This window comes from Brassica napus, chromosome C5 (genome assembly GCF_020379485.1).
Source record: "Brassica napus cultivar Da-Ae chromosome C5, Da-Ae, whole genome shotgun sequence".
Classification (NCBI taxonomy): domain Eukaryota; kingdom Viridiplantae; phylum Streptophyta; class Magnoliopsida; order Brassicales; family Brassicaceae; genus Brassica; species Brassica napus.
Window position 1 is genome coordinate 13,230,043 of NC_063448.1, and position 11,369 is coordinate 13,241,411.

At 34.4% G+C, this 11,369-nt stretch overlaps 1 protein-coding gene and 1 pseudogene across 1 annotated transcript; one reads left to right on the forward strand and one right to left on the reverse strand.

Moving 5' to 3' along the window:
• Positions 1 to 1,269: 1,269 nt before the first annotated feature.
• On the forward strand, positions 1,270 to 6,901 carry LOC106398665 (annotated as a pseudogene).
• Positions 6,902 to 7,495: 594 nt separating this feature from the next.
• Positions 7,496 to 11,147, reverse strand: LOC111206371. The gene has a single exon (XM_048756790.1). The coding sequence runs from the start codon at positions 10,625 to 10,627 to the stop codon at positions 10,418 to 10,420; it is 210 nt and encodes a 69-aa protein (XP_048612747.1). The 5' UTR covers positions 10,628 to 11,147; the 3' UTR covers positions 7,496 to 10,417.
• Between the last annotated feature and the right edge of the window lie 222 nt (positions 11,148 to 11,369).

Sequence of the window (11,369 nt, forward strand, 5' to 3'; positions counted from 1 at the left end):
ATTACTATTCTATTCGACATGGTCTGTAAACTTATTTTATTTGAGATGAAATTGAGTGATTGCTACTCCATTATTTTGTATTCCATTCAATTTATTTGCACTATAAAAATTCATATCTATATAAACAGATTTGTGTACTCTGTCCTAACCGTGTTTACCTCTTACCTTCATCCTTCAGATCTGGCATGGACGATTTAAATAGGATAATGAAAACAAAAAGAGAAAGAAACAAGATAATGTTGTCAACGTAGACAACCAAATTAATATTTCCTGTTTGAAGTTGCATTATATTTCCTATTTGTATTACATAATAAAATTAATAAACAAACAAATTTCGTATGGAATAGTAAAAAAATCATTACTCTGAATTTGAGCCTTACAAAAATACGTTCATGACAAATAAATTGTGTGGTCTGTTACATAACGCGTAATGTGTAATAGTCTAACAATACTAAAAGGCTAACATATTCAATAAGGAGGTATGTCAAAAAATCAACCAATAATGAAATTCTTTTTTGCCATGTCATTATATCTATGTATAATAAAACGGGCTAACCATGTTGGACTGTCAACAATTTCGTAATGGCCCATTGTTGACACCTAGGGTACTATCAAAGTCGAACATATCGACTCTTCCACTTCGTCTTCTTTGTTCCCATTCTCTGAAAATCAACATTATCACATCAATCCTTGATCAATTAATTGTTTTCTTTACTCTTTTTTTTATGAATTCGTTTCACCTCCCTTTGTTTCTTTTTTTTTCTGTATAAATCCAACCAAAATCCAAAACAGTCACTGAAGAAGTTGAAGCTGTGGCAATGAAATCCAACGGGAAGTCTCTTGTCTCCACAATAAAGTATCCAGACGAATGGGAACTGCGGTTCCGGTTAATCCATTTCGTTGGAGCTGTTTGGTAGATGTGTGGTTGCAGAGTTGCAGAAACGGGGCAAAGTTTATTCTGAGTATCTCGAGGCTTTCTCTTTCACATAATCTTCCTTTCCTTTTTCAAACTATATTTATATCGCTATAATTGATAAGATAAGCGTTTAATAATGTACAAAATGTGATTATTATTTTATAAGTTGCAGACATAGATTCTGTATAATTTGTGTATTTCATTTGTACAACTGAGATAAATAGATTTCAGTATTGAAGTTGTGATTTTGTTTTGCTGTGCCAGACCAATATGTTGTAAAATGTATACTGGGATTGATTTGCTTTTAATTTGAGTTGTTAGATGTCAGCACGAGGAGGAAAAATCAGTAGACTATGTTTTTATCTCCTCTCAAGAAGGATACGCAGATCAAGCAGTTGAGAAGAGAATTGGCTCAGTTGCTCGAGTCTGGGCACACCCAGACTGCTCTGATCCGGGTAAGCAATCAAAAATCGGATCTTTTCATTCATCCTTCATTGTAGAGTGATTATGCTTATGAATGATTGTTTTTTCTGTCTCAGGTGGAGCATGTAGTGAGAGAAGAGAAGACAGTGGCTGCTTATGAGCTCGTTGGTATATACTGTGAGCTTATCATTGTTCGTTTGGGTGTCATTGACTCACACAAGTAAGTTCAAATATCCTAACTTTTGTACATTTTTGTTTCTTAATGTGTAATGTGTTGTTGATCATTATTTGTTGGTGTGGTCTTTGCATCCAGGACGTGGCCTAATGATCTTAAGGAAGCTGTTGCGAGTGTCCTATACGCTTCCAAAATGTTATCAGATGTCGCGGAGTTAGCTGATGTCGTTAAGTATTTCTCTGCTAAGTATGACAAATATTTTGTTTCAGCTGCTGTTGGGTTGCAATCAGATTTTGGTGTGAGCCGCTTGGTGAGTTTTGGTTGCTTGTGTTGTTGTTTTCCTTTCTCTGATGTTCGTAGGAGAGAGGCATCATTCTTGATGATGGTGATGATGATTCTTTCTCTCTCTATGTATGCTTAGTTGGTGGATAAACTGTCGGTTAAAGCTCCTGATGGTCCAACAAAGAACAAAATTTTGAAAGAGATTGCTACTTAGCATAATGTAACATGGGAACTAGAATCTTTGGTTGAGCCAGATCCAAAGGAGACTGTATTGATGGTCAGTAACTACATCTTCATTTCATAGCCTAAGCTTCACCAGCCTGTTTCTTTAGTATAAGTTTCCTCAATGGCATTTTCAATTTCTTTGAGCAGAGTTGAGCAAGTTCCTCTCAGTCCGTGGGTGGAATAAACTCATGTTCTTCAAGAATCCAAACAATCAACCTCCAGAGTTTCAAGCTCCATCTACTGCTAACGTGGAGCAGAACTTATATGAAACTGGTGGAATATCTTCCAGCCGCACTGCTTCTGCTGATCACTATCGTAAAGATCCAAGACCTTCTGGTTAGTTTTATTCATAAAAAAAACTTTTTGTTTAATGTTTGTTCTGTATGTGTTGAAGCATTAGATGTAACAAATCGTTTCTTCTTTTATACAGGAGATAAGAATGGTGGCAGAGAACACATACCTCATCCAGGTTATGTGGATTCATCTCCATACGAAACAGAATTTTCTGATGCTACGACTGCTGCACATGCAGCTGCTGAATCTGCTGAAGCTGAATCTGCTGAAAGAGCGAGTTTTGCTGCACGTGCAGCTGCTGAGCTTTCAAGTAAAGAAAGGATGAGGATGACGATGCAGAGTTCCACAGAGTCGCCGAACTCATCCTCTTATGATAATATAAGAAACGAACCTTCACATAGACATAGTAGCTCAAATGTGCAAAGCGGAGGTTTTGTTAAAGAAGAAATGCCAAGAAGCAGTTACAGGGAAGAAGAAGATCACTACTACTAGGGCAGAGCTTTCTAAGAAAAATGTTGATGAACAATCAGAAAATGCTTCATGGAAGAGAGGTCATTCTCGAGATAAATCATTGGAGATGAGGCAGAGTGATTCCTTTGCTAAAGTAGGCAGAGCGAAGCAGCAACCAATTAAAGATGATGTCAACGATAACTGTTCAGAAGATGTTCAGCTCAAGAAACAGTCAAGCTTGGCTTCATCGAGTTCACACACAAGCTATGCATCATCTTTGAGGATAAATGATTCCAGAGCACTGTTGAAGATACATAGAGAAAGTGTCACGGTCATGATGTTGCTCCACTCATGGTCACGGCTGATAAAAGTATATTATCAGTTTTGTTTTATGATGCCTTAGTATCTCAGTTAATTTTTTAAAAATAAAAATTAAGTCTATAAATATAAAGGATATACTCCTTTTAGTATTAGTAGATTATTTCTGGATTGGGTTTGAATTTATGAACCTTTATAAATATTTTATAAATGATTTTAAATATTTTTAAATGATTTATAATGTCAGTTTCAGTTTTTCAGAAATTTAAAGTATTTATGAAAATAGTTATCTCTTAAAGATAAATTTAAATAATGATATCAAATTTGGGGTAAAAGCTAAAATTAAAATTCTCTCAGAAATCATAACATACATTTGTTTCTCCAAAAATTCTAAGAAATGATGTTCATGTCTAATTGCAGCTTCTACTGTTTATTCTTTCTATATATTTAAATTAACTTTTTCAAAAGAAATTTTGGTTCATACATTATTATGCGTTGTATTTAATTAGAAAACAGTTTATCCATAATTGTGTTTCAATTTACAGAAGTCCAACGCCAAATAAAACTTATTTACTATAATGTTATCAAAATTATATTAGAACAAAATTACAAAAACAACATCTACACATTCTAAGAAAAGTTTTTTTTTTGTTTACCCCAGAGTGCGTAGGTTCACCAGCTAATTATAGCATGTCATATCATATTTTATTTTTTTTAGAAAAAGCAAAATATCAAAAATTTGCTAAGTTATATTGTGTTTTTAAAATAAAAAATTAAAAAATAAATTAAAAAAATAGTACTAGCTGCAAAAAATGAGTTTTTTAAAAACATTATTAACGCTGTCAATAAAATTACACTAAACCCTAAAGTCTAACCATTAAACCCTAAACCCTTGGGTAAATCCTAAACTCTAAATCATAAACATTAAACAATATCTTAAACACTAAATCCTAAACGCCGTCAGCAAAACTCTAAATCTTAGCCCTAAACCCTAGGGTTTAGGATTTACCCTATAGTTTAGGATTTACCCTATAGTTTAGGGTTTACCCAAAGGTTTAGAGTTTACCCAAGGATTTAGTGTTTACCAAAGGATTTAGGATTTACCCAAGAGTTAAGATTTACCCAAGAATTTAAGGTTTAGTTTTTAGGATTTAATGTTTAGGATTTAGGGTTTATTGTTTTGATGACGGCGTTAACAATGTTAAAAAAAATTTGTACTATTTTTTATTTATTTTTACTTTTTTTTTTAATTTTAAAAACATAATATAATTTGGTAAATTCTTATTATTTTGTTTCCTTTTTTCAACTACTGAATATGAGCTCGCAGACTTTTATTGGTCGGTGAATAAATAATTTTTCTAGGAAATATCAAAGTACGGATCAATAATTTTTCTATATTTAAATTATTGGTCACTAATAATAGTATTATTACGTCACTTCCAATTAATATTAATATTATTTTATAATTCAATAGTTTTACTATTTAATAATTCGTAGACAAATTTTAAACGGTTTCAGTTCTAAAACAGTGATCAATCATCTATTTTATAAAATTTACGTAAAACAATAATAATAAATGAAGGTGCATTATTGAACAAATATTTTTGTTCTGATGTGTTTACTTACATGAAATTTTGATCCCTAAAATGTTTCAAATCTTATACAGAAGTAAATTTTGCCAAACATAATAAAAAAAAAGTAATTCAAACTATCTTTCTAATTTTACTGTGATAGTCAGGTTACTATTTTTCATTTCATATAATAGAAACTTATTTGAGTTTAATATAAATAAAATTTGAAAACGATAAATAAAATTTTAAAACTAAATTTCCTCATTTATACAAAAGATTTACCTTGAAAGTAAAAATAGTAAGTTGCAATTGATCAAATAAATACAATTAATCTAAAATTAAGATGATAATTTACATGTGATAAAATATAAAAAAAAATAAAAGTATATTATCCGCGCATAGCGCGAAAAAACGATCTAGTATATATTAATTTTCTTGGACGTTAAACTGTTTTTATTCAGACTTCAAGAAAAAATAAATGAACTGGCAAAGGGTAGGTCAGGCGCAGTTGACCTTCTTTACCAAGAGTCAATGATACCTAAGACGACACAACATACATGCATGAATGTTTCTCAAACTAATTTCGTACTTCTTAATTCAACTTATAATAGAATATATGTTATTAATTTAGTTACTCCGGGCTTTTATTCATTGAATTTTTACTCTGTGAGAAAAATACATTCATAATGTGTCATTAAAATGATATAATTAATGTTCTAAAACGCGGCTGCGGACACTGTATACGTCCCGGAAAAGCGGTCGGCGGGATGACACCGCCGCGATTTGAACATAATCGGCCCAAAAATCGGAAAACGTAAAAAAAAATGCTCAGTATTCGACTAAAATCTAGTGTGATGTGTTGGAACTTAGAGACCTTGTTCCTCTTTCTCGTGTTCAAGTGTAAAAGATAAAAGAAAGTGTAAAAACATGCCGTAGAAATGTTCTAAATATGTTCTAAAAACATGCCGTAGAAATGTTCTAAAAATGGTTGTCGGCGAGGATTAGGGTTGCAGATTTTGAGTTGGAGAAGATGAAAGAGTGAAATGTCTATTTTACCCCTCATTTAACCTTATATCGAGAAAAATATAACAAAAGCATAAGTTATTCTTCGAACCCATGACCTCTAGGTTCCGATAAAAAGCTTTGAACCCCCACACCTCACGATATATATTGACATACGACGACCATTATAAGTTAATATTTGTAAAGTTAGGCGCCGATTAATCCTCGCCTTCTCCCCGTTTAATTGATTCGGTGTTAGGCCTGGGTCAGCCGCACACGTTGACAAACAAAAATGACCTATATGGATATATTTAGAGGAAATTCTATTCTAGGAATGGAGTTATATTAGGAAAGCTCTATTTTAGGAAATTTTTATGTTAGGAAAGTTTCTATTTAGAGAAAGTTACTATTTTAGGAAAGTTTCCATTTTTGGGAATTTTATTTCTTGAGACTCTGAGCTTAAGCCGTTGATTCTCGTGTTGCAGCTAACCTCATTTGACTATCTTCTTTGATCATTCCAGCCAGTGACTAAGGTGATGGCTATTCCGTTAAATCTCGTACTAGTGTAGAACTCTTCCTATGATAGTTTAGATTTTGAAGCATGACCCGTCTCTTTGAATCGAGTATGTCTGAGTCTTGTTTGGTAGTTAGTTGATTCATTGTTAACCGGAATTAGGAGTCTAGAGGATTCAACTGTTGTTTGGATTGTTTGATGTTAAGTGATGATGTACACATATATATATAGTTATATAGTAGGGACTATGTGATGAGTGCGGGGGTCCAGAGAGATCTAGGCTAGCGACGCATATGAGTACGGGGGCCAGAGATATCTGAGCTAGAGACGTATAGAGTGCAGGGGCACAGAGACATCTGAGCTAGCAACGCGTATTGGATGAGTACGGGGGCTAGAGACGTATGAGTTAGCGACGTATATTATGTGGTGCGGGATGCAGAGAAATTTGCATATCGACGCATAGTGGTGGAGTGCGGGGGTCCAGATATGTCAGGACTAGCAATGCATATTATATTATCGTATATCCGTATGAGAAAATTGTGGGTTGTGTGGTATAGCTTGTTAGAAAATGCGGGCGAACTGCCGCTTACCGGATAAACACTCTACGGACCCTCACCGTGGCGGATTGGACCGGTGCGGTGACATTATGCGGCCATCCACGTATGGACTGCGTAGACCGTGGTTTAAGAAACACGGCCGCGTTATACCTTTTGTTTGTATGGGGCGTATGAGGTTTAGAAATTAAAAATCTCAAGTTTATCCAGTTTTTATAACTATAAAGATCTAAAACTGGATTTTGAGTTATAAAACTATCGAATCTAGGTCTAATCTACAGGAAAATAAGATAAATCGACAAAAATGGTGGAGAAAAAAAAATCAGAGGCGGCTGCTATATTTCAGATGAAAAAGGAAGAAGCTGAGGACAGAACCGTAATTTTATTTCATTAAACCTAAGACGAAAACGTCATTAAATTGAACATAATAGAAATTCGAATCTGGCTGGGGGCGGTACACTACACATGGAGATGGTAAAGACCGCTAGACCAAATTACCTTTACTGTTTTTTGGTGTTTATGGAGTTATATAGACGATTCATACATTTATTTTATTTTATCCACATTAATTTGATATATCACAAATATAAGTATTATTAATATTAATTTATTAAAACTAGGTCCCGAGTACTCCCCAATTTTTATCCGATTTTTCAGTAACTCGCTAGGTCCGGGTCAGCCGCACGCGTTACGCGTATCGAGTTTCAGAACAGGGGGTCTAGCTATGTACCATCAGCGCATTGTTTGTTTTGTGGGATGTGCTAGGCATCGTGTTTTTCATGTTAGAGCTAAACTTCCATAGTGAGAGTTCTATTTACTTAGTCAGTGGTTTGCGTGTCTAACAATATATACCTCACTGAGTGAATCTCCTGTTACTCACCATTCTTTCTTCCCCTTTCACGTGAGACTGACGGACACGAGTGATTGCTATCGGATTTGTGCTTTTCGGCGTTTTATTTCTTTCTTTTTTAGACTTCTGGTTTTTATCCTTTTATCGATATTTTTAAAATTTATTGCATTTATGGTTATTTATTGGATTTACGACTTTGGAGTTTACTTTTGAGGAGTAATAAATGGAGATTTCAGGATTATTATTTTTATTATTTATTTTATAAAATACGGGTGTTAAAATATGGTATCATAGCGGGGTTCCGTCCCGGCTCTGAGCCGGGATGGCAATTTATGGGACTCGGGTTTCATCGATTTTTAAAGTTTTCGGGATTGGGGGTTTTTGGAAGAAAAAAAAATGATGCCATTTTGTCCAATATCATTCGGTTAGTTGTTAGCATTTCTCATTTTTGTTTTCTTTTGCAGGAGATGACCAAGTTTTTGTTCAATTCCTTTATTTTTCATATTGTGTTCTTCTTCCTTTCGTAGCCGTTGAATATTTTCCGGGTTCCATTTTGAATTTGGGGACGAATTCCTTGTTACTGGGGAAGAATTGTAACGACCCTGATTTTTCTCCTTTTGGCCTTTATTAAAAATGAAAGCCTAATTCTACATCCCTTCTTTTCTCCTATATAAGAAACTCAATCTCTTCTATTTATTCTCATCAAGTCAAAGCATTTCGTTATGTGTGACGAGTTGTTGTTGAATTATCCGACGATCAATCACCAGTGAAATTTTTCCGGTGAAGTTTTCGGGCGAGCTTCCGGCAGGTTTTTCTGGTAATTTTGTCACCTCCTATTTCTAGCTATAGGAATATATTTAGGGAACATTCCTATTCTAGGAATGGAGTTATATTAGGGAAGTTCTATTTTAGGAAAGTTTTATTTTAGGAAAGTTTCTATTTAGGGAAAGTTACTATTTTAAGAAAGTTTCCATTTATGGGAATTTTATTTCCTGAGACTCTGAGCCTAAGCTGTTGATTCTCGTGTTGCAGCTGACCTCAGTTGACCATCTTCTGTTGATCATTCCAGCCAGTTGCTAAGGTGAGGGCTATTCCGTTAAATCCCGTACTAGTGTAAAAATCTTTCTATGATAGTTTAGATTTCGAAGCATGACCCGTCTCTTTGAATTGAGTCTGTCTGAGTCTTGTTTGGTAGTTAGTTTATTCATTGTTAACTGGAATTAAGAGTATAGATGATTCAACTGTTGTTTAGATTGTTTGATGGTAAGTGATGATGTACATATATATAGTTATATAGTAGGGACTATGTGATGAGTGCGGGGGTCCAGAGAGATCTGGGCTAGCGACGCATATGAGTACGGGGGCCCAGAGAATTCCGAGCTTGCGACGTATAGAGTGCGGGGGCACAGAGACATCTGAGCTAGCAACGCATATTGGATGAGTACGGGGGCTAGAGACGTATGAGCTAGCGTTGTATATTGTGTGGTGCGGGGTGCAGAGACGTTTGCATATCGACGCATTGTGGTGAAGTGCGAGGGTCCAGAGATGTCTGGACTGGCAACACATATTATATTATCGTATATCCGTATGAGGAAAATGTGGGGTGTGTGGTCTAGCTATGTACCATGAGTGCATTGTTTGTTTTGTGGGATGTGTTAGGCATCGTGTTTGTTCATGTTAGAGCTAAACTTCCATAGTGGGAGTTCTATTTACTTAGTCAGTGGTTTGCGTGTCTAGCATCACATATCTCACTGGGTGACTCCCTTGTTATTTACCTCTCTTTTCTTCCCTTTTCAGGTGAGTCTGACGGACATGAGTGATTGCTATCGGATTGGTGCTTTTACAGACTTCTTGGTTTTTATCATTTTATCGATATTTTTGAGATTTATTGCATTTGTGGTTATTTATTGGATTACGACTTTGGAGTTTACTTTTGAGGAGTAATAAATGCAGATTTCATAATTATTATTTTTATTATTTATTTTAGAAAATACGGGTGTTACTATTTACGACATCAATTACAATATTGTAACTGAGCTATATATATGTGTGTTAAACAACTAGAAGTGTGACGATGGTTGTGGATCCAGAGTTGAGAGTCCAGGCCATAGTCTTTCAAGTTTCAACCAAGCAGTAGAGTCAATATGGCATATGCATAAATCTTGTCATTTTGATGCACCATATTAGATTCTGTCCTGTCTTTCTGTCGATTTTAAATGATATTGTTTGTAGATGTGAAACTAATCTTGTACGGTTCGTTCTTATCACTTCCGAAGAGACTACCACGAGGACATCACCTTTCATTTTGTATATAAATTTATTTCACCGCTACTTATCTATTTGTCAATTCAAGGCTTACACTAAACAGTTAATAAGCCAACCAATTACTAATTGAACAAATGTTTTCTTGGTTTACTTGTTCAAGTTTTTTTTTTATTTTAACGTGTTGTGGTTTAAAAATGTTATGAACCATTTTTAGCAAAAAAAAATGTTATGAACCATCAGTTAGAAAAAGTGACCCATCCATTGGTTTTGTAGTTTATAGCGTTTGAAGCTTATAAATATTTTCTAACTTCAGTTTGAATGAAAACAATATATAAAGATATGCATCTTAAATGATATATATAAGTAGCATGTTATAGATCTCAAATTAACACGGATACACAAAGAAAGTAGCAAAATTAACAACACACGCATCTATACTTTTCTCAAAGAAGCCAAAGAACACACGAACTATGTTACAAGAGAGACAAACAACATATTAGGGGAAAATACTACTTTAACTGGTTATAGTTTTCGATCCAAATAGTTTCTAAGGTACTCCACAAAACATCACTTGAAGGCTACCGGAGAGTGGACTGCAGCCGCTTGATACGCGCTGGCTCGACTTTCTGGTTGGAGTTGAAAGAAGGTCGAGATGGAAGAAGAGCCTCCAAGATCATTTTCTTCACTAATTTCCTCTCTTTTGGGATAACACTCCCTTGTTTCGGCCCAAACCGTCGTCGCCGCCACTCTCCATCCTCTACCGCCACCGCTTTTTCTACCGAGCTCATCGCACTTTACTTATCTGTGTCTTCTTCTTCTCTCTTGTCGTCTTAGTGAGCACTTACTCTCCCCAATTTATCTGTCCATGAGCCTTATCTTACACGCTAATAATATGTATATTTTAATATGCAAATGTTCTTATTTCGTGAATCTTGTTCTTATTTTTTCCCACGTGGTCTCGTTCATTAATTTAGAGCCAATTATGCTGCAATTAAGGATTTAACTAATTGAGATACTGATTAAAGCCACTTCTTCTTTTCCAAGTTAGGCACGATATGGATTGGCCGCACTCTCCTTTATCTACCTTTTACCTATTATTGGTCGTCTGAATATTTTATGAGACAATTGCATCCTAATAATACATTCAATACCACCACATGAACCATGAGCCCAAATTGAGTATAGGATTCGTTATGAAACAATTTTTATAACAATTTCAGATCAGACTTTATCTGATATCTTCTGATCAAAAGATAATATACTGATGAAAGAAAATAGAAATATTTGTGTTGTTACTTGATACGTTAATTAGTATTATGGGAGAAAAAAAACCTCTATAATATTATTTGAGAAGTCAGTAATCTACTTGCTGCGCTCACGTTAATTCTTACGACGATTATTTACAAAGGTATCCTTAATGAATTAAAAATATTGAATTTAAATACTATTATTTAGTTTCCTTTTAATTTTTTTCAAAACATATATAAAAATAAAATATTCATAAAGTTTAAAAACGAATTTAAAAACGAA